At 41.5% G+C, this 23,086-nt stretch overlaps 1 protein-coding gene across 1 annotated transcript in view; it reads left to right on the plus strand.

Moving 5' to 3' along the window:
- Positions 1-1,692: 1,692 nt before the first annotated feature.
- The window catches only part of cplx1 (complexin 1), a gene marked incomplete at both ends in the record, with an annotated part of 35,666 nt that continues 14,272 nt past the window's right edge, over positions 1,693-23,086 (plus strand). Inside the window, one exon of the mRNA XM_079744280.1 lies at positions 1,693-1,723. Coding sequence (XP_079600406.1) covers positions 1,693-1,723 — 31 coding nt within the window. The remainder of the gene's footprint in view (positions 1,724-23,086) is intronic.

Raw genomic sequence — 23,086 nt, forward strand, 5'->3', positions numbered from 1 at the left:
CCTTTCAGGAAATCGGTTACATCTGGAAAAACATTCCGTATAATGACAACAATCCATACTGCCTCATCGTCGATGTATGTAAATCAAGCATTGATCCTCGCATACTTTCATAATACTACACTACAGTACTCATGTGAGTTGCATGTGTCATAAGTGTCCTTGAAAGGAACTAATGCCACAAGACTCGGTGCCATCGCACGACAACAATTAGACGAGCTTGGCGCTTGTCTTCCCCCCGTTGTTTCCTTTGCGTGCAGCCGGTGGAGCATCTCTCCCGGTGCAGCGGAAAGGGCAGGCTAAACAACGACAGAGCACACATGATTGATCTCTCTCTCTCTCTCTCTCTCTCTCTCTCTCTCTCCCTCTCTCCCTCTCTCCCTCTCCTCCTCCTCCTCCTCCTTCTGGTCAGAGAGAAACGTGGGACGTTTTGATACGTCCCAAACACTCCGTTGGTCCAAGAAGAAGAGGAGGCGCGTGTGTGAGATCGTCGCGATCGAGAGAGAGAGAGAGAGAGAGAGAGAGAGAGAGAGAGAGAGAGCGAGAGCGAGCGCGTGCGAGAGATAAGCTCCAAGGACGTCCTTCTCCAGCACTATATTTGATAGGGACAGCTTGAAGAACTCAACTTGGCTACGGGCAATTGTTACTGTTAATCTTTCAACGGTGAGAAGGAATATTTCCACCTCTGGATCCCCTGGAGAAAGGTAATCACAAGACCCCTCCAGAGCCGTGCTTTGTGCCTTTAGCCTCGAAAAGCTGGCGGTCCACTAACCGTGGTGCTGAAAACAGCCTCGGATGGAACAAGGAGGAGGAGCTCGCCTTATGTATCCCATGGTCTAGTTTTATTATAATTAACCACGCAATGAGCGATCGGATTACCTTTATAGTCCTTGGCTTGAAATCGTGCATGCTATGTGTTGCATGCGTGTGGCTGTGCTTTAAGTGTGCATGCTTTGTCTTTTCGTTTTCTTCGGGATGTGCTGGTGGTGTACGCACAACGATGGATTTCTCTCGTATCTCAGAACACCGGACGTGGGAAGAAACAAGTGTCTCGATCTGTACGAGGGAAAGTTTCGCCACATGAACAGAATTATAGTTTTTTTGTCTGCCGTTTGGCTTTGTGCTGCTACATGATGAATATCCTACTAGGCTATATAGAAGTCTAAATGGACTTTAATAAAATAGTTTCAATCTGGTGTAAATAGGACCAATATTTTGTCCAGAAACGGTTAAAGTGGACTGATAAGCCACACGCTCGTATCGGGTCAATCTGAAAGAAGACGTCATCACACGTACTTTGCAGAATAGTTAATTTTTTGTTGTTGTTTTCATGTTCTTTGGTTGAATTGTACATTTATGAGTTAAGGGCGTGTTTCATGACCTTGCTTGGAGCCTTGTTTGTGCATGAATATTTGACCTTGTTGTCCTTTGTTTGACGCATTGGAGACCCATACCCCCCCCAACACCAACTCTAACTATAGAGTCAGTAGCTTTGTTGTTGTTACTAGATGCGCCATTGTTCAAATGCTGTATGCATTTCATTAGAACTGTCGTTTGATTCCGGATATTAAACAATAAATTGTAAAGGTAATTGTTTGTTTTCCACTGAACTTAACAGGTGCTACTCTTGGCTTGTGGCTGCAGTGAATGTAACATCGAGCGGATAAAGGAGGCGAGGAAGTAAAAGCCATCGAGATGAATTTCGTGATGAAACAAGCGCTGGGAGGTGAGTTCTAGTTCCACTTTGTTTGGGTCTCAGAGACGGTGCGAGTTTTGAACAAAGAGAAAGTAAACGGGAGGGGAGAGCATGTGTTGAATGAGCATGGTTTGCGCATTGTTCAAGTCAAGATTTTCCTTTTTGCTTGAGGACAAAAAACATATGTAATCCAGACTTTTGTCAAATCCTTTTGATTGCTGAAATCGAGAACTGGAGGCAGCGGACGAAAACAAACTAACTTGCTAATTTCATAATTTCACCTCTCTCTTCCAATGATGGGTGGCTGGCGGCTCTCCCGCCCGTGATAGTAGCCTATACACGGACGGCAGTAGAGCGCGTGCGTGTCCCTCTTTTCTTCTCCGCATCGTGCATTGCACACGCATCTGCAGAGTTCTCTGCGCACACACTGACGCACGCACAGGCACACACTTAAACACACGATTAAAAGCCCCGGGGGAGACCCGACCTGGCTTACTGTAACAGGCTGGTGATTTGTAACATAGAACATAACGCTGCGTTCTGCTGCAATGCTACGTGCAGCCCCGGAGCCCCGTGGCCCCGCGAATAGCAGTTACCACAGCAAGCAATACTGCACCTTTTGCACCAAACAACACGACAAATAATCATCGAGGATCTAATTGAAACCTCAAAAATGCAGCATTCTGCCGTGGAAACGGGACGCATAGCTGATGGTTAACTGACTGCATATACGGATGTGTTGATTAAGTCACGGGAGTGGGTAATAAAATACAGATGTTGTCTATGGCGAATGGATGTGGGGAAGGTGTTGGTGGCGTTGGTGTTGGAGGTGTGAGTGGGGATTTAGCGTAAAATGGAGATAATGGTTTTATTCACAACGCTGGTTGATCATCTGTACATGTCAGCCGTGCTGCATTGCACGCACACCCACACACATATTTTTACTATTATATTTGTAGGTATTTGCCTGGATAAAAACACTGAGAGACGTGCGTGTCTGTGTGTTTGCGTGTATGCGTGTGTGTTCTGTGTTGCTTTCAGGTGTGTTATGGAGTGGTCCCTCCCCTCCCATGAAGTAGTGTGTCAGTGCAGACAGGGGCTGACTCAGCTGAACCGTGCCCAGGCTGAATGCACTGCCAGCGGGTAGCGTTGGCAGCGCGTGAGCCCTGCCTCCAACCTGAGGCTACAGATAACTTTCTGACTACGGGCAAACGCTGCTGCTTCTCTTTCTTCCTCTCCGAGGAGTAATACGTTTGTGATTTAGATTAGCTCTGGGGTGTTCTCTCTCTTTCTCATTTTTTTTCTCGTTCTCTCTCTCTCCGCTCTCTCTTTCTCTCGTCTCCCTCTCTCTCATTTTTTCCCTCTCATTCTCTATCTCTCTCTCTCTTTCGCGCTCACTCTCTTTGCTCTCTTTCTATTTATTACTCTCTGTAATTTTCTCACTCTATTTCCCTCCCCTTATCCGTTCTCTCTATCCATCACCTCTTTTTAATCTTTCTGTCTTTTTCCTCTCTTACTAGTCACTTTTTCTTGTATTTGTCCCTCTTTCTGACATGTAACTCTCTCTTTCCTCCATCCCTCACACTCTTTTCCTTCTTCATCTTTTTGCCCCATATCTTGTTCTCTTTCTCTTCTGATAAAAGACTCTTTCCTCACTCCTTTCCTCGCTCCTTACCTTCTCCCTCTCCTTCCCGCTCTCTTTCTCGCTGTGATGATAAATCACTCTCCCTCGCTCTCTCTCTTCTGCTGATGAATGACTCTCTCCCACCAGTCAGTGGTTGGTAGTCTGTCAAATAGACAAAGTCTAGGTCTTTCTGCTACACGGAAGATAGATTGACCATATCATTTAAGCATGACATAATGGTCAGCAGGTGTCACTCACACATGAATTCATGCACACTCACAACTCCCCCTCCCCCCCACACACACGTACACATCCCCACACAAACACACACTCACATACAGACTCAAACAACCTCTCACCTACACCTACACACACACACACACACACACACACACACACACACACACACACGCACTAATATATCCTTGTCTCTCCCAGTGCTGCTAATTAGGGTTCTCAAACTGTGGCTTGGGAGCCCTATGTTCAAGGGTCCGCCTAAATTAATCACAATTTAACTAAATAGAAGCTCCTCAAATGGAAAGGTCAAAGCCTAACCACACACCGCCACCATCTCTGCAATAATCGACATGATACCTTCTTCCATTAATATTACAGTATATGCCTGGTGTGTGTGTATGCGTGGTGTGTTGGTATTCATGTGTGTGTTAATTTGTTTTTGTATTTGAGTGCATCAGTTCTCTACTATCTTGGTATACTCATCTCTCCATCACTCCATCTCCTTTCTTTTTTTCCTGTCTTGATCTCTTCTCTTCTCCTCTCCATCTATCTACCTTTGCTGTATCTCCATCAATCTCAATCTCCATCCATCTCTTACACTCTCTCTCTCTCTTCCAAGGGCGAAGAACTAGAGAGTTTGTGTGTGTGTGTGTGTGTGTGTGTGTGTGTGTGTGTGTGTGTGTGTGTGTGTGTGTGTGTGTGTGTGTGTGTGTGCGTGCGTGTACAGGCATGATGTAGCTGTTTATATTAGATATCTGCAGTCTTGCTGTTCTGGAGGAATCAACATATTTGTCTAGACATTTCCTTGTGGCGGTGATGACTCTGATGGGCAGCTTAAAAAAGCAAAAGCAGTATGGGTAATGAAGGCATTCTAACCGCCTCAATCGGCTTTCCTAAAGCCTCTGTTACCAATGTCATTTGTGAAAAGGACCTGTGCCGATTCGGCTGAAGCATTTAAAATAATTTTTTTTTAACCCTTTCCTCTGTTTGAATCAATGTGTCAGAACTTTATTAAAGGAGTTTAAAGAAGCATTGATGTATATTATCACTGAGACCAAAGTGGTACTCCCATCTTTACGTTCATCGTGCGATCACTCTAAATACTTTGGCAGAATCGGCACGACAAAGTCATTTTGACAAATAATCGTGGCAACAGAAGTTTTAGTGAAGCTGTAGGAGAGACGGTTATGATGTCCCGCCAAGACCCAGATTGTCCTTTAATCTTCCAATCATTTCTTTGCCACCACAAAAAAAAATATTTTCCTCCATTCACTTTTCGTAAAATCGTTATATGAGTTTTAAGCCTGGAACCAAGCCAATCATTCGTCAAGGTAGTCGTATCCAGAAAACAACTGAACGAGTGAAGGAACTACTCATCCCATAAACCATTGCAAACTTTTCCTCAATGGTTACAACCCAATAGTGTAGCACGTTTCTTGCATCTTATAACCTCATTATTATATTTGTCATTATTATATTGTTTATATTGTTAATAAAGGTTTTGTCAAATACTGTGTGTGTGTGTATAGTGTTTCATCTAGTGTTGTCAGCAACATGGTATGTTAATTTGTTCCTGACTGCAATCACCTCTTTGGAAGGTCCATCAATTTTGGTTCTACCAATTGCCAAACAGTGTGTTTGCAAGATTGAGTATTAATACATGTGAATTCAATCGCGTATTCCAGTTACGTTTTATTCAACATTATGTATTCCTAGCTTTAATCCTACCCAAATTACTACATAGCACTGCTGGTGCTATATCATATATTTTTACTTATATTTTGATCAAATGTTCTATATCAGGGGTCGGCAACCTTTTCTTTGTAAAGGCCCATTTTTGGTTAGAATTTGGGTGTGGATAGCTGTCTGGGGTCAAATATAATTCTTGTGTAACAGACTATTTAGCTACTTTAGCAATTAAATAGCCTGCATAGGCATAAACAACAATTTGAGTTCATGCAATGAATATATGCAATTGCAATAAAACATAGGCTACAAAACAAGCAACTTTTTTTAGTGGATGTTATATCTAACAAGACATGAGGGAGGAAAGAAGGAAAAATCCGCTAACAGGTTTTCAAGTCGAAATTGAGTCGGCCTAGCTCTGTAGTTTCAGTCCATGATTGTGCAATTTAAATGAATATCATTACATCATAGATAATATCAGCCTAACCCTGAATTTGAAAATGAAATTTCTTTAAAACGACAACACGTAAACATTTCAAACAATTGAATTTTGACTGTCCAGTTCGGTGCTAAGTTGTCTTGTTGCATTGATTCCAAGCAACACTTGGACCGTACATGAGCAAAAAACAATATTAGCTCAGGGTTTTTTCTAAGAAAAAATGACAACAACTTGCTATAATGAGATAATCAAACAGACCCTACCTTTCTCATCCAGTATAATGGGATTTTGGTTTCGGAATTTCATTGCAGAGCTTCTGAATATCATGTCTGTATGATGTTGTTTTCAGCCTATATATCTTTCTCTTCTTCGGATCCATAGCTAGGCGATCTTAGCAAGCCACCCGCTCATAGGCTACTGCACTCAGAAAATAGGCACAAGGATAGTCTCTTAACAAATTGATAATGTATGGTTGACTTTTGGCTTGCAACAATCATAGGAAAATGAATCCCATAAATATTAGTTTTCAGTTAGGGCCTCAAGGGGCCCAGACCTCGGGTTGCCAACCCCTATTCCAAATCAACATATTTTTACATGTACAGCTCATTTCCTCTACAGCTCTAACAACAACTCGTTGTTATGGTTACAGCGTGTTCCACCAATCAAAGACATTGTGTTACACTTTACGATTGTGGGTAGTGTAGTGTTAAATTACATAACATGTTTTTCTAAAAACGTTTGCATCGGCAGGAGCCTTTACCATAGTTCACAATATAACGTCTTGTTGTAAGTATACCTCGGATGGTTACGTCGTAATGGCTTTTAATCAAAACCTCTATGATATTTACTTCCAGAACCACACTGTTGCGCTCTATTGGGACACAATGATGGCAGATTGACACGCCAGCGTCCCCTTTCTGCCTTGCAACAGCAACTGGGTTGGAAGTAAAGGTGGTGCAACTTCAACTGGGTTGTGTTGGGTGTGCGCATGTGCGTGTGCGAGTGTGCGCGTGTGCGCGTGCGTGCGTGTCGGTCGGAGAGGCGTGACTGCTAAGGGACTCCCAAAGTGGCGGAAATGGACTGTCAATCATTTCTACTGTCAACATGAAAGGGTGCACAGGGGGGCAGGAAGGGGAGAGCATTGTGAATAAATCCTCTGTGGAACGTGAGCGGAATGCACTGGCAGCACAGTGTAAGAAACACACATAGAGCCAGCTAAAAGCCTTCGTACCTGCAGCTCTCTCAGTGAGGAATCTCTCACTCTGGGTTCAGTCATGCATGTTGAAAGCACAGATTACAGTTCTTAGCCATTTCCCAGAATTCCTGGTCACCATATTGCCCTGAAGCAAAGTTATGGAACATTATATTTGTAAGAAGAATGAATCCTTCCAATTTCTTCCAAATAGAAGGGCAAATCCATTTAAAGACCAGCATGAAGAAATGTGTCATTTGTTTTATTCTACATACATTCTATACAATATGTTATATCTATATAGAATATAAAATGTAGTTGTCCCCAACCTGACCGCTAACTAATACAAGCTTTTAAAGCTAAAATACAGAAATCCTTAAATTAGTAAAATAAGTTAATAAGTCTCTGCTCTTGTCTTCGATTGGTGTCTTTTCTTTTTGTGGAGTTTTTACATTATCCGATTATCAGCCTTGAAACTTAGGAAGCTATACACACTAAGAGAACAACACTTTCTTAAGCTTACCGTCTGCTTACGTAGCACAAACACGTAAGTGTGTTCCCCAGCTGGACTGGCATGCTTTTTCAAGTAATTTCTCCTCTTGTTGAGGCCAACCTGGCCACACCAGGTTTGGCCCTGTGTCTCCATGTCTTTGGCCCGGGAAGGGCCGGAAAGCTTTTTGGATAGATTGATTAGAGCTATATCAAATTTGCATGGATGTGTGTTTGGATTTGGCAATTTATAACAAACTCTATTTATCACAAGTTGCACCAGTGATGCAGCACTTACTTGGAGAAATAAAACGTCTTACTAGCTAGATGTATTTGAGTAGAAGCAGATGGGTGCTAACAGCCAGGGCGTAGGTTTTGTATGAGCTTTGGTGGGGACACTACCCAGACACCCCCCCACCCCCACACACACACATACTAAATTAAATAACGTATGATGTACGCCTGACTTTAACTTTCTTGCATATGCAGTAAAACATTTAGTATAGCACCATTCCAATTGTACACATCTGCTTGGTAAGCAAAGACAAAGATTCCGTCCACCTACTAAATTATAAAACAGATCTGTCTCAAAAGACGTTTTTACACTGCCAAATATGCCCTTCTTATGCACACCTTTTTCCCGGCATTGTTCCCGCGTTTACACTGCCCGAGGTAAATTGTCGGCTTGAGCTAGCACCCCAATTTACCCTCCCGACCCTACACACATTGGCGGTTTCATTTTGATGTCAATGCGATTAGAAGCTCCGCGGGGGGGAGGGGGGTAAAGGTGTGGCTGCGTTGTCTAGACAGAGACAACGCAGCGATATCAACATGAGTAGTTCTAGCTGGAGAAGGGCATGTGTTAATTCTTTTGAAGTCTACGCAATACTATTGTATAGCCTACTATGGTTGTTTTTATAATTGCCATTTCACTATTTTCCTCAAATTCATGCGCTGGATAGTGACCTGATTGTGCGTGCGTGTGTTTCTGTTGGGTTATCTGGATTGTAAAGGATGTAACAAGCAAGTGATAACCAGTGATAACAAGATAAGACGGTGAAAACCGCAAGCTACTGACCATCATGGGAGAGAAGGTGGTGCAGGCGCATTACACAAGGACGGAGAGAGATGATGCAACATACGAGAAAGACGCAAAGGAACTTTCCTTACGAGAAGTCGCGACCGAACCGGCTGGGCAGTGTAAAAATTATGTTAGCCCTTGGCTAACATAATAATTATGTTATAATAAATATATAATAAACATGTTATAATTACCGCCATCACTATCATGACAAATACCACACATCAACGCAACCAAAAAGATAACCTAAGCATCTCAAGTCATACACTTAAAGGAAACTTATTTTCGATCATTTTGGGTCTAAGGGACTAATTCATTAGAATTAGAATTAAATAAAAAAAACAAATTGGACCAGCATGAGAACGCTGCAGCAACAATCTGCAAAAACGGACTGTAATGTAATCCTTTGGGGCAATAACGCCGGTCAATGTACGTTCTCTAATAATGCTTGTTTTACTGACAGGCTCTGATTACATTATACCATTATGGAAAGGATCCCTATAGAGAAATCCAACTTGATTGTACAATTCGCTTGATCCAGGTCTGTTTGTCATTGTTTCTCTCTGAAATCCTGATGTTGCATTGTTGCTAGATATTTCCCTTATGTCATTGCAGTCTCAACTCCCTGAATCTTTTCTATAACACCAAGCTAGGCTTTCCGTTGTCCAACAGAATAAACTTTTTTCTCTCTAGCTTTCACTCGTTTCGACCATTCACATCCTTAGCCAGTCAAACCTTAGCAATATACACTAAATATACAAAACTTTAACAACATCATTGGTTGTACCAGTACGACTTCTAGTTAAGAGAGGCTTGGTTCGACACAAAGTAAGCAGTGAATAGCACTTTAGTGACTATTGCACTGCAAAGGCTCCACTATAGCTCCAGCCATACAGGTGTGCAGCATTCCAACTGTTCAGTGATGAAAGGTAAACATAGGACTCTTATAATGCAGTGACTCTACCTGTCTGGTTAGTGTGCAGTAGTCTCAGTAGGCAGCCAAACTCAAATCTTTGTGAAGGGGGCGTTTCTGTCTTCATATTGTTTCGACCAATCGTGTTGCTCTAAACAGGGACATGAAAATGCGAAATTGGCTATTTAGCATACAATTCAGCCAGCAAATTAAACAGTTAAAAAGTTTCTGTAAAGGTTTCAAATCAACAACATGTAAACTGGCCACTTTCAACACACTTGTTAAAAAACCCAGCTGAAAGCTACGTATACTTGCACAGATAATGTTCTCTTCAGGACATTTTCTCCTTAACAAAACAAGAAACAAGGCGTAACTCTGCCCTTTCAGTGTTTGGATTCCGGCCCTGGTTCTGTGGTCCCCAATAGCTTTTTGCTGATGGATCAGGGGTTCTGCTGTAACATAATAGGACAGCTTGATCCCATATTAGGTGTGCAAGGACTTTGGCACTGAAGATGATCTAGCACCATATTGGTTCTCACTGTGTCGTAACATTGCCGTCTTTTATATGAGGAATACTCTACTTGTTGTTTTTATGAGTTCAAGACAAGCAGTCAACCCTACCTCCTTCCTGCTGTCCAATGCCAACACTGTCGGTATTGAACTGTGTGTGCGTGCGTGCATGCTTGCGTGGAAGAGTGGGTGGGTGGGTGAATTTGAGGCATTAACTCTCAAAGTGCTTTGAGTGGCCACAGTGGATAGAAAATCTCGATTTAACTTAGGACCATTTAACATTTACCACTCCAACCAACTGGGTAAAGTGGATTTTAAGTTTTTGGGCATCACTTGACGGAACCACAGCTGCCTAAAATAACCCTGGTGACGCGAGGCCCACTATTGGATCATCTTGGCTGTAACATACCCTGCCGCTAGGCTCTGTGGAAGCCATGTCCCATCCTCTGAGCTGAGGCCAAGGTCTGTCTGCCAGGGAACAGACGATCCTCCCTGCACTCTGTTGATGGCTGGCCAACATGGCCACCCCCTTCAGTATGCCACTTTGGCAGACCGTGGGCCTCTCATCATGGCTTCAGACGTCATCACCTGTTTCACCAGGTGAGATGGAGGTGGTTCCCTGAAAGTCTCAAATTGCTTTTAAACTCCCAACATGAACGCACGGCACACTCACTCAAACACTGATGCGCACATAAAATTGGAAGAATAACATGAACTGAATCCCAAACACAAATGCGTACACAAATATACAGAGATACACACAAACACAAAATGCGCACATGCATGAAGACTAATGGCACGTTTCCACCGGCGGGAGTGCTTCGGCCCAGCACGCCTTGGCCCATTAGTGAAGGTGCGGTTTGGCCCAGCTCAGTTACGGCTCACGTTTCAACCACCTGGTAGGGCGGTTGAAACGCGAGCCCTACCCTTACGGTAGGGCGGGGTTTAAGCCGGATGTCAAACGCCGTGGCAGCTACGTAAACATCGTGACCTCATAGCAGACCGACACAGTGTAGCCTGCTAATAAATCAAAGGAAAAAGGACGGCAAACACATGAACAATAAACACACACACACACACACACACACACACACACACACTATTTCTGGCAAATGCAATACTCAGTGCCTGTAGTCTCATCCATTATGTGTGCCACAGGTGGAGGTGGGCCCATTAGAGCCAGTTCCTCCATGTGATGTACGATGTCATTAGTTGGCGGGACGTTTGCATTGGGAATGAGGTGTGTATGTGTGTGTGTGTGTGTGTGTGTGTGTGTGTGTGTGTGTGTGTGTGTGTGTGTGTGTGTGTGTGTGTGTGTGTGTGTGTGTGCGTGTAGTGTATACATTTGTATGTGTGAAGAGCAAAATGTTTTTGTGTGGTTTCCCCTTCTCCACCTTCACCTGCTGCCATCCAACTAACACAGACAACTGGGGATGCCAGCCCAGTGCCTATGGGCTAGGATATGGGCCCAGCCATATTGCCCTGGTTATGTTATGAATACTGATTTGGAACTAGTTGATTGTACTTCATCATCATTTCAGATTTGGAGCAACAAATTCAAATCACAACTGCAGTGATATTGAATTTTATGACGCAAAATCTCTACTTTAGTTTTCCTATTTCGATTAAATATCTTATCAACCAAACCCTCGCAAATCCCCCCTCATATGGATCTAAATGCAGACCAGGATAGTCCTTTTGCAATCAAAACACTAAAATCAACCACAGGAGCTTGTATTAGTAATCTCTGATGTATATTTTCTGGGGCAGGGTAGTCTACTAGTTAGGTTGATTGACTCCCAGCTGAAAAGTTCTGTGTTCAAACCCCAATGTCCACCGTCTGAGCAAGATCCTAAGTGAATGTTCCTTAATGTTATGCATCTGTATGTTGCTTTGGATAAAAATGTCTGTATTACAGCTAAATAGTAATCTTACTATTTTAAAAGATTCCGGGCCACAGACAGAGGCTTGTTCTGCTGTGGTGATCAGAGTGCAGCTTAAGCATAGATATAATACAGTCTAATGAGTGTCAGAAAGGCTCTAATGGATTAAGTGGAGTGAGCCTCATCATAGTTAAGCTCTTGCTTATTGTGATGATAGACCTGGACAGTAGGGTTGGGCGATCGTCTACCAGCTTCCATCATCTGATTGCGCCCCCTAGCGATCGTCGAAAGCCCATCTGATCGTCCGTTTCATGTAACGCTGGATGCATCTAACTCCGCTCCGTTCATTCACTTTTTTTTAAGCTGATCTATTACATCATAATATTGCCGTTTTATTTTCTCATTTTCTCTTATAAACTATTATCAAGGGGGTCGTCAATATCACCGTTTCATGTAACGCCGGATGCAACTACCCCTTTCTACTACTTTCAGTTGTTTAATTGAAGCCGTCTTGTCAACCTCTGACAATTCAACACATCGTAACCAATTCATCTTTCAATCGTTTACCTTCGTTAAAACCATTGAAATCTACACACCTAGCCTTTATATTTTTTTCAGAATCACAGTTTTAGTTTCTTACCGGCTAGTTTTCAGTTGCTGTCATTGATCTCCGTTGACGCAGATATAGATTTAAAGATTTATTTACAGGCTATATATTTTACATTTGTCCTTTCAACATGCATCTTATTTAAAGTAGTAGGGAAATAATATATTCAAGTTTAATTAACTTAAACACAAGATTCTCGTCCAATTCAGTTTTCGCTATCTAGATTTCATAATTCTCCATTGTCAACAGGTTCCATAAAAAATAAATTTGGTACAATTAACATATTTTGGCTATTTCCTTTGTTAACAAACAGAGCATTCAGTTAACACTTTGTATGTAAAAAACAAGACATTACATTTTTTTGGCACATTATGCAACATTATGGTGCAGCATGGTCCAAGAATAACAGTTGTAATATATTATAACATCTTATTATTATTTTATTTTTTTATCACCCTCTCCTCTGATCCCTGTTATGTTGCCTGTGTCTTAAATGTCTCGTCTGTCATGTGTGGAGAAAGCCAGCTTACTTAACTGTACACCAAATCTACCACCGGGTATTAAAAAAGTTATCAAGTCTTCTTTTATTTTTATAGATTTATTTTTTCATTTTATTAGAGTGAGAAAGACAGGAAGGTATGGGATAGAGTGGGGATGACATGCAGCAAAGGACCATGGGCAATGTTCAAACCCGGGTCGCTGGGATCAGGTCTAGGCCTTAATGGTACGTGCTCTACCCGGCAAAATTTTTTAATCTCTGTATTTTTTAACAGAGATTAAAAAATTATTGCTTCTCGCCAAACAGCAGCCATGCTACAAACCAGTTTGTAATATTCATAGTAGTGCAATTGCAAGGGCTTTCATCAGTGTGCAAAAGGCTCGATAACCTTTTTGTTACCTCATTAGGCGATAGATTAACTGACATCTATTTACATTAAATTCTTTAAGAGTGCCACTTTATACTGACCTACATCTGAATTAACTTCAGATGTAGTCACTTTGTGTAGTTGCGTCTCCTAACTAAATGACTAAAGATGCTATTTAATATTTATCACAAGTACAAAGGAACACAAAGCAAAGCTGTGCTTGTATCCCTGTATGGTCCGTGGTGGGGCCTTGCCCTGTGCCTCTGGACAGCAGGCCGGGGGAATACCTTGCTTTGCCTTCATATGTCGCACGGTGTTGTCCCCGACGTCAAGAAATAGCGGAAAAAAAGACCCAGGCTGCCAGCGCCATGTTATGACTCCAACTACGACATGCCCAAGGTGGAAAATGCCCAAGCAACATCGCTGATCTGTTGACGTCATGTAAGCGATGGTAGGGTCCTCAAATTCAAACCACAACTCTGGTGAGGTTCACCTTATTACTGAAAAAAAAATCTGTTTGATTCCATCTTCTACTGACTACATTCTCTCCAGTTAGGCATTGTTTGGATCTAATTGCAGATTATTTGTTTGATTTGTTTAAGAGACGTTTTATATTTTGGGCTTGTTTCAGACAGACAGAATGATATCCACAATGAGTTTGGTTTGAGGTTATATCCCCCCTTTTTTGCTTCCTAATCTCAATAGCTCATCGAGAGCTGTCTTCTTTACACATTGAACATTGTTTCACGCATATTTCCCAGAGTGTCAGACGATGTCCTTGACAGTAGGAAAAATATATATCGATATCAGCGATCTAATAGTCAAACTAAAATTAGCTCTCGTAATCGTCGATTCTGATTAGATTCTGGCTAGAATTAAATATACGTGATGTCATGCGATAATCAATTCTTCTCCAAACTTCCCCCTTGAAACCTAGTGGACATTTTGTTGTTGACGGTGGAAGCAGTTGGAGAGTTGATGGCATGGGGATAGGTGGGGTGTTATGTGGACTGAGTCAAGGTTGACCCGTGGCATGGGTGTGGAGCTTAGCTTAGGTTTGGCGTGGTCAGGAGGGGAGGAAACTGTGATGGCCTGAGCTGAGCCCTGGGCGTCTGGCTCTGCCTCATGCGCCATCTGCCACTGGGAGATCCCAGAAGGGAAGACACCCCCAGAAGTTATGTGTCGATATTCACGATACAGGCAATTACATCATTTTATCAGGTTGATTACATGATTACATTGTGTGTACAAAATATCTGGGAATATGTATATGAAATGAGAATATTTAGTAACCCTTTACAGCATTAATTTATTTTGTATTAACCATTAATGATCAACATGCAGTAATAACCCATAATTAACATTAGTTGAGGTTAGGGGGTTCTTGAAATGATTTATCCTTACCCTAACTCTATTAGATAATGTATAAATGAATATTTAACATGAACATGAGTTAACATGAACACCATTACCTTGGCTAACATGAGCATCATTGTTAACAGTTACCATGACACCTAGATCATTAGTTAACTGTTAATTAACAATAAATAAAAATAAATTATTAATGTATCGATATTGTTAAGTGTTTCCGAATGTCATTCATATTTATTTAAGATAGTATAGAGCGACATATCTTACACACAGCAATACATTTTCTGTCACATCTCTCTCACACACACACAAGGACACTCACACGCACGCACACACACCAGAAACAATCTATCCTCAATCATAGTTGATGTTGGCTTTGCACCGAGTGTAACGTTTGTGGCATAAGTCACCCATCTAATAGCCAATCCCTGGTACATGGCGATGGGATAGCCGATCAATGGCTTCAGGCTTTGTGTCTGTGGACTCAAAGCTACCAATCACATTTGTTGTATGTACCTATTTTCAAAAGTTTGTAGTTTGTCTGAACTTGAGGAAAAAAAACAATAATGGAGTGGGCAGATGTCAAATAATAACCACAATGAGTCAATTGCTTTTGTCAAACAAATGTATGCAAAGGCCCAAATGAAATCAAAAAAGTAATAAAATAATGATGGAACAATGGTGAATTTGCTCTCATTCTGGAGATTAGAACAATGTAAACTGAGGGGTGGATCATGTGGACGGCAGACAGGTGGGCTGACAGGCTACCATGGGTGGCGGCTGGTCAAAACCTAGAAATATCCTCTGGCACTAGATCTACACCTAAGAGATCCAGACCTAAAGACAGACCTTTCCAATTGGTTGTTCCAATGAATGAAGCAACCAATATCCGACAATCTGATGCAACATGGGCGACGAGAAGATTGAGGCTGTGTCTCAATTCAGGGGACGTGTCCTTCGAAGGACGCGTTCTATGAAGGTGTGGCCTTCGTAGACCGTGAAGGCCGGACCGAAGGCCGAACGAACGTTTACAAAGGAGACGGTCTGGCCTACGGAGCATTTCAAGTTTGCGTAACAAGCCGTTAACACCCTTTACCCTGCGTGACGACGCACCACTCCTGTCACCTAGCAACCCTGACAGCTGCGGTTCAAACCGGACGGCCGAGGAGAAATATGGAGCCGTTATATAATAATTATATAAAATAAAACGTTAATTAGTTTAACGTTATATGGCTCGTGTTAATGTCATTGAACTCTGACAATAAAGTAACAACTTTATTTTAATATAAAAAAATGTGTAATTTGTAATTTGCTGCAACTGCCGCTTCCGCTCTCTCCGACGCCATTTCTGAAAAAAATCCAACCCGCAATGAATCTTGGGATATGGGATATGTGGATCCTTCAAATCCGGGAAAAGATGGCTGCATTTGTCGGCCGCATTTGAAGGAGCCTTCGAAATGGGACAGCCTTGACGCGTCGAAGTGACGCGATCGGCCTTCCAAGGATACGTCCCCTGAAGTGAGACACAGCCGTACTCTTTATTAAACTCCATCCGGCCTGCTGTAGCGACGTCTCTTTGTGACGTCACATTGTATACAGAATTTGCATTATACGTCGCTGATTTAACCACACCACGTTGGTTTAGGCAGTTTGATATCCTTTAACACACAAAGGGCAGATGTCCTCCACCACTTCCCTGTGATATCGGGGCCAGTCAGCTTGCTTCTCCTCTCCTCTCAAGGTCTGGAGAAGATTTGTTCTTCCCAAAGCAAGTCCTCCCTCTCGTGTGTGGCGTAAAAACAAGCAGCATGTCAAAACCACTGAAAGACAACTTATGGAGATGAGGTGGGGGAGGTAGTGTGGAATCTCTCCCGAGGAACACAGACAATGGAGGAGAAGCACAATAGCCAACTAATTAGTTTACGGATGTGAGTGTGTAGGCAACAGCCTCGCCTGCCCCAAATTTGAGGACAGTTAAGTGTGTCACTGGCAGCAAAAGAGACGGCAAGCTAAATCAGCCCAGGCGTACTCGTATCCCACAATGCCTTGGTTCACGATTCACTGAGGACCACCCAGAATAACATCATGGCCGCCACGCACCGAAATAAGCCCCGGCACCTCATTAGAAGGACTGAAAGTAGAGCCTTGCCTCCGTGGGTTGATTTTTCTCCAAGTGAAACATGAGGATAAAAGGTCCTAGTTGGGGGTGAGGGGGATGGTATATTGATCCACCAGCAATCGTTTTGCAATCGGGGATTAGTCAGAGGACACCCTAACATTCTTATCAATAACGTTTGTGATCGAGATGCAATCACCAAAAATCAATCTGGAACAATGGGGGAACTATAGGAACCACGTGATTACACCTTGCCTATCCTCTTTCTATCAACCCACCTTCCTGTATTTCTTCATTCACCAAATCGAAACAGTAGAAACACTAATGCGGTCTCCAAGTCCTCATCGAACTGTGCAACAAATCCATACCAGGAAGGGAATAATTATGAATATAGTGGAAACTATGTCAATAAACATGCAAGAAATAATATATATCTATTTTTCAAAATGGATGAATTGAATGTAACCTCATGGATTTTCATCAAAGTCAGCTATTAGTAATGGCTTGGTCTAGTAATGTTTCAACCGGTTGGTCTTCCAATAATAATAATAATAATAATAATAATAGGCATATATATGTGTATATAAATATATATATACTGTATATATATGATTGGTAGATTAAAGGTGAAATATGCAAAATGGTCGCCAACTGTCAAACTCTGCCAGAAAATAGGGTGCAACGTCTTTGACCTAACGTCAAAACTTTTATTCTTTCACATTCATCGTAACGTTTATTTATAATTATTACACTTTTCATCTTTCACCAAAATGTATTCCTTTTGTAGCCTGCTGAATTAATGAATTAAGACATGACAGATGTAGGCCACTTGCAGAGGGTTAGGCTACTGATTAACAACCCAATTATATATAATACAGATCAGCATTAATCACGCTTAAACTGACATAGTCCTTTCAGTCATGTGTAATAAACAATTAAAAGACTAGAAAATACAGAAAACATCAGGGGGGGTGCGTTGTCTAAGATTTAATTTATTAAGCACATATATATTTCAAAAACTGTTTCAAAAAAGCATGTATATACTTATACTGAAGGGGTTTATGCATTCCAAGACTAACACTCACTCGTCATGGGGTCTGATAACCATGACAAAGCCAGCATAAGGTCACCATATTTCTGACATATCAACAAAATATCCAATGTTCCAATGTTTTGCCTATTTTCATTTGGTGTATTTAAACTTTCATAAACCAGCCCGAAACAAGCCAAAGTAGGCTACTCGAATAGGCAATCATTCTATATGGTCTCAAGAGCTGAGAGCTGTTTATGATCAGTCATGCCTGCTTATGGTATAAAGTCAATAGACCCTACACTGACCACGTCCCTTAAACTCAGTCTCACACCAGAATGTAGTATCACTACGTTGGTCCATAGCGTAAAACGTAGTCGTACAATGGCGGCTCTAAAACGTGACATGCTTTTTTGGCCTCTTGTTTTTTCCAATGGACCTGCGTCCACGTCACGTGACTGTCAAGGTTGCTATGGTGGTTAGGGTTAGGGTTAGATATGCATGTTGGATGGCTAGGGTGTAGGTCTGGGAAAGTTCCCAGACACACCAGACACAAATAGGATGCTTGCAATGAGCATTTCAATCAACAGAAATAGTCAATACACACTCAGGATGGGGAATGACCTCTCACACACGATAAATTAATGAATTGTTTCAAATAAACCTACCTCGTTAAATTTATTAGCCTTGTGTTTTGCTTTCACAAATAGGTTTTTGCCTGTGTCACTACCAAATCTCCATAGCAACCACCATAGCAACCTTGACAGTCACGTGACCTGGACGCAGACCCATTGAAAAGAACAGGCCAAAAAAACGTAGGCATGTCACATGTTGAGATGTAAAACTGCTACGTTTTCCGCTGTTGACCAACGTAGTTATACTATTCTATACTATTCTAGTGTGAGACTGGGTTTAGGTGGTTTAGGTGGTTAGTGTGAGACTGGGTTTAGGTGGTTACTAACCCTGCAAAAATCAAGGATCTTTAGTCAGGATCTTAAGGTTCTTGGACACAAGCATTAAGTCACACATCAGTTGTGTGTGTGTGTGTGTGTGGGTGAGTGTTGTGCAAACCTATGAAAGCAAGATCATCATTGTGGTCATGACTCAGTAAGAGCAGATTTTGCCCAAGAGCAAGGCTGGCTTGTAGAGAGTCACTGCCCTCGATTATTCAAAAGTTAAACAGGGTCAACTCCAGTGTTTAGAGTAAAGTAACTAGGGTTGAGTCTGTTTTTGTATTGAGCTGAGGCAATGTAAACATCACTCTTTCACAAATACTAAAAAGCTAAATTCCATTCTGGTCGATTGGACAAGCATGGCCATCTGTATTTACAAACACGCTCTTGGAACCAGATAACCATTCACTGCATAGATTTATAATCAGGAGAATAATACTAATACAATTGAATCTAGACATGTGATTTGTTTAGTGTATAGTAGTTTGGTTTGCGTTTATTTGTATGTGTTTGATGTTTGTTCATTTTGTAGCATGAATGGGTTACCCATAACTCTGGTGTGCACTCATGCATCCCTCATCCGTTGTGTGTGTGTGAATGTGTGTTAGTGTGTTGGTATGTGTGTGTTTGCCTTTACATGTGTAAGTCCCTCCCTCCCACTATTGTATGTTGTACGTTTTACGCACTTACTGTATGTTGTATTTATTCATAGTACTTAATTGTGTAGCTAGTAGTTGTTTGTATTTCCAGTTCCTAGCTATCACTGCTGTATACGGGGAATGGGTTAGCCTAGCGATTGTTAGTACTTGCACTTGGTTCTATGAACATCTTGAGCGATATATTGTTTCACTTCTTATGACAAATGTACTTTTTGTAAGTCTCTTTGGATAAAAGTGTCTGCTAAATGCACTAAATGTAAAATATTTTTTTTGCATGTGTATTCTTTGCTCTGTGTGTGTGTGTTTGTGTGTATGTGTGTGTGTGTGTGTGTGTGTGTGTGTGTGTGTGTGTGTGTGTGTGTGTGTGTGTGTGTGTGTGTGTGTGTGTGTGTGTGTGTGTGTGTAAGTGAACGTTGTAAAGCGCTCGGCGAGCAGGTCTGCACGGAGAGTTTTTGTCATCTTATATTGGGCTCCCCGCCAAATAATTAGCAATTTGTGATGCCCAAGAAATTGTAGGGCGCCGTTCTCACAGGCCTGTAATTGCGAGCACTCGACCAAGACAAAGGATCTTTGGACGGCGTACATGGATATGCGAGCCACTCTGTTGTAGAGCAGCAAAAAATTGTCACGGTAATATTGCTCTCTGTTTTCTAAAAGACGGACTTAACAAGCAAATCTTTTTTTACATTGGCAAGTAAAAGTGAAACTCTAACAATGCCGAAACAACAGACGAATTGCTCAAACATACTTTGGCTGCCATGTACAAAAAATAAAAAATTAACAACTCTAGCATAATTGCTAGAGCAAGTGTCCCAACATATTGGAAATCATTATTGTTTCAGTTACCATGTCAGTTGACCTCATCCAATCTAGAATATATGTACATTAGCAGCAATGTTCATTTCCTTCAGGGTGTCAATACCACTATATATCAAGACGTCTAACTTTGCAGAGCCCTTGTTGGCCCTGGGTGCTGCTTCACAAAGATTTTTCCATTGTGTAACTAGAAAATCAATGCAAGTATAAGAGGCCCACTGGGTTAAGTTTGACCGAAGAGCCCACATGGGAGGTCAGTTACATTAATACAATGTCTCATAGTACACCGAGCAATGAAGGCATTGCGAGGAACGGCAGGATATATGGATCCATTGTATTGTGTATATTTATGTATATTAGGGCTGTCGAACAATTAAAATGTTTCATTGCGATGAATCGCATAGCATTTTTTATATTATATTTTAAATCCACAAAAATTTCAGTTAAATTAGATTATCTAATGGAATGACACATTATCATTCATACCAAATGTGCTTAATAAGCCAAAACTACAACAAATGATCACTCAGTGTGGGTTGAATGTGAAACTTTCGGAACACCACATATTTGGGAATTGTAAATAGGCAGTTACTACAAGTGTAGTTCAATTCAAATAACTACATATTTGGGAAATGTAAACAGGCTGTCACTTACTGCAATTATAATCAAGCACTCACTTACTGCAAGTGTAGTTGAATGTAAAGTAAGTGGAACTAAAAATAAAAATGAATTCTGATATGAATGTTGACATTCTGTTGGCAAAACCTTTCAAAATCAAAAACAAATTAACTTAAAAGTTAAGTTAAAGGTCAATTCCGGTATTTTGAACATTTTGAACCCTTTCTGGTCTGTCTAGGATGGAATAGAGTGGTTAACACAGAAACTTTGAATATTTGTTCTGTCTCGAGTGGCTAATTTTGAATCGCCCCTGCCTGCTTCACAATGGCTGGCTATTTGCATTCAAAAACAACCCTAAACCGGAAACTGAAAGGGGGGTGCATGTAGTCTTTTCGCTCGGTTCTAGCCTACTGTTGATACGGAGAACCGAGCGAAAAGACTACAACCAGCCCCCCTTTCCATTTTTTTCCGTTTGCTAATTTTAACATCCCTAATATATATATATGAATATGCTATATGAGGGTATACAAGTGTCTTCTAAAAGACAAAAGTTTGAAATATTTTCCATTTATAATTGCAACAAATCCTCCACTTGAATTTGCATTGTTCATGTTCACGGAATAGTAACTTATTTAAAACTATCCCTTTTTGTGACAAATCTTTATCTTGATGGCTGGTTGGCAGTGGCAGTGGGTCAATAGAGGGCGCTAGGGCGCCGCCCCTCTGTGAAATATTCACTTGAATATATCTGCCAACTATGATGCATAAACCATTACTAATAAAAATAAATCAACAAAAGTACTTAGTGTTTATCCTTGTTTAATTGTGGAAAGACCGTACTTGCCTTGCCAGCAACCATTTAAATGCGTCTGAACGTCAATTCTTTGGGCTATGCTTGTTATTGGTCATCCCAGATAAAGCCCTCCTCCAAGTCAGGGGCGCCGGTAATGATGAAATCTATGTGAGCTCGCTAACTTTTTGCTATCTATCAAGCAGAGACAGCTTTTCATTGGCGCATGTAAATTCAACTTTGGGCAATTTTTTGCGTCCCAGACCAATGGCATTGTTTTTCATATTTTTGATTTTTACATGGTTGGACAATTCAGCGAATGAATCAAATAGGCTACCTCCCTTAGCAGCATTCGCGCAACACAACTACATGCAGAGAAGAGATAGATTGCTAACTAGCAGAGAGTTGTAAAAGCACTCTCCACCCATTTCAGTGGAGGAGTTGGACTCCCCAAGCAATGCTATACTTAAAAGGAGCAAGTAAGTTACATATTGATTTAGTCTTTGGCCTGTAGCTTATAAAAAGAATGCAGCAACTTTTTATATATTTCTAACTGCATTTGAAATAGACATTGAGACTCACAAAAAATGGACGCTATAGGACAGTGATCATGATTTGCCTCAATATCAGAATAACAATAAGCCCCATCAACAATTTGTATCACCAGCCGCCACTGCTGGTTGCTGACACATTGGAGGAGGCTAAAATATTATAACTTTAATCTTTAAAAGATTAAAGTAAAAGAGAGATTTACCCTGACGAAGTACCATGCTCGGTTGAAATTAGCAATTGAATTAGATGCGCTGTCAATGCATCGGCAGCATAAAAGCATGGGACTCCATAGTAACCTTAAACTAATTATGATAATGTGCGTGAAGTGTTTCGAAGTGTGTTTGCCCTCTCCGCTAGAGGAGATTTGAGCCCACGCATGGCTGCAAGGGTGCCAATGCTGTGTAAGATTCAATGCCTTGCTCAAGGGTATTGAGGTAGGGTTTACAAATCACAGGCTTTCATTAAAACAGGATGTAGCCGCCTCGGTTTTGAAACCAAAGCCAAAGCTTATTCCTTGGTTCAATTAGATCAAGCCAGGTGCCATTGTTCCTTGGAACTATATCCCATGCTTCATTGGATTACATCCTTGAGATATGATATCCTAAGGCTTAGGAGTTTGTCGGAGGGGCAAGGAGACGTGAGTTCTGAGTAAAGAAAATACTTTCTGAAGCTACCAAGCATTTAGGGAGATTTTAGTGGCTACCACACTGCGACAGATAAAAAAAAGGTTAAACAAAACATGATGGAGGTCAGTTGAAGCATGTTCTGCGCGGAGAGATCCGTCTCGGTTCTTAAAGTAGGGGGAAAGGGCTGCCATTGGTATTCAGCAAGTATCCCATCCTTCTGCCAGGACACTTGCATGGATGATTCAGCTTTTTAAAGTCTGCAATCACACTCTGCTTCCTCTCTTCTCTTTCAGAATCTCAAGGGTCTTTGCTGACTTTTCTTTCTACTCCCTCTT

Source organism: Pollachius pollachius (assembly GCF_949987615.1).
Source record: "Pollachius pollachius genome assembly, chromosome: 10".
In the NCBI taxonomy this organism is placed as follows: domain Eukaryota; kingdom Metazoa; phylum Chordata; class Actinopteri; order Gadiformes; family Gadidae; genus Pollachius; species Pollachius pollachius.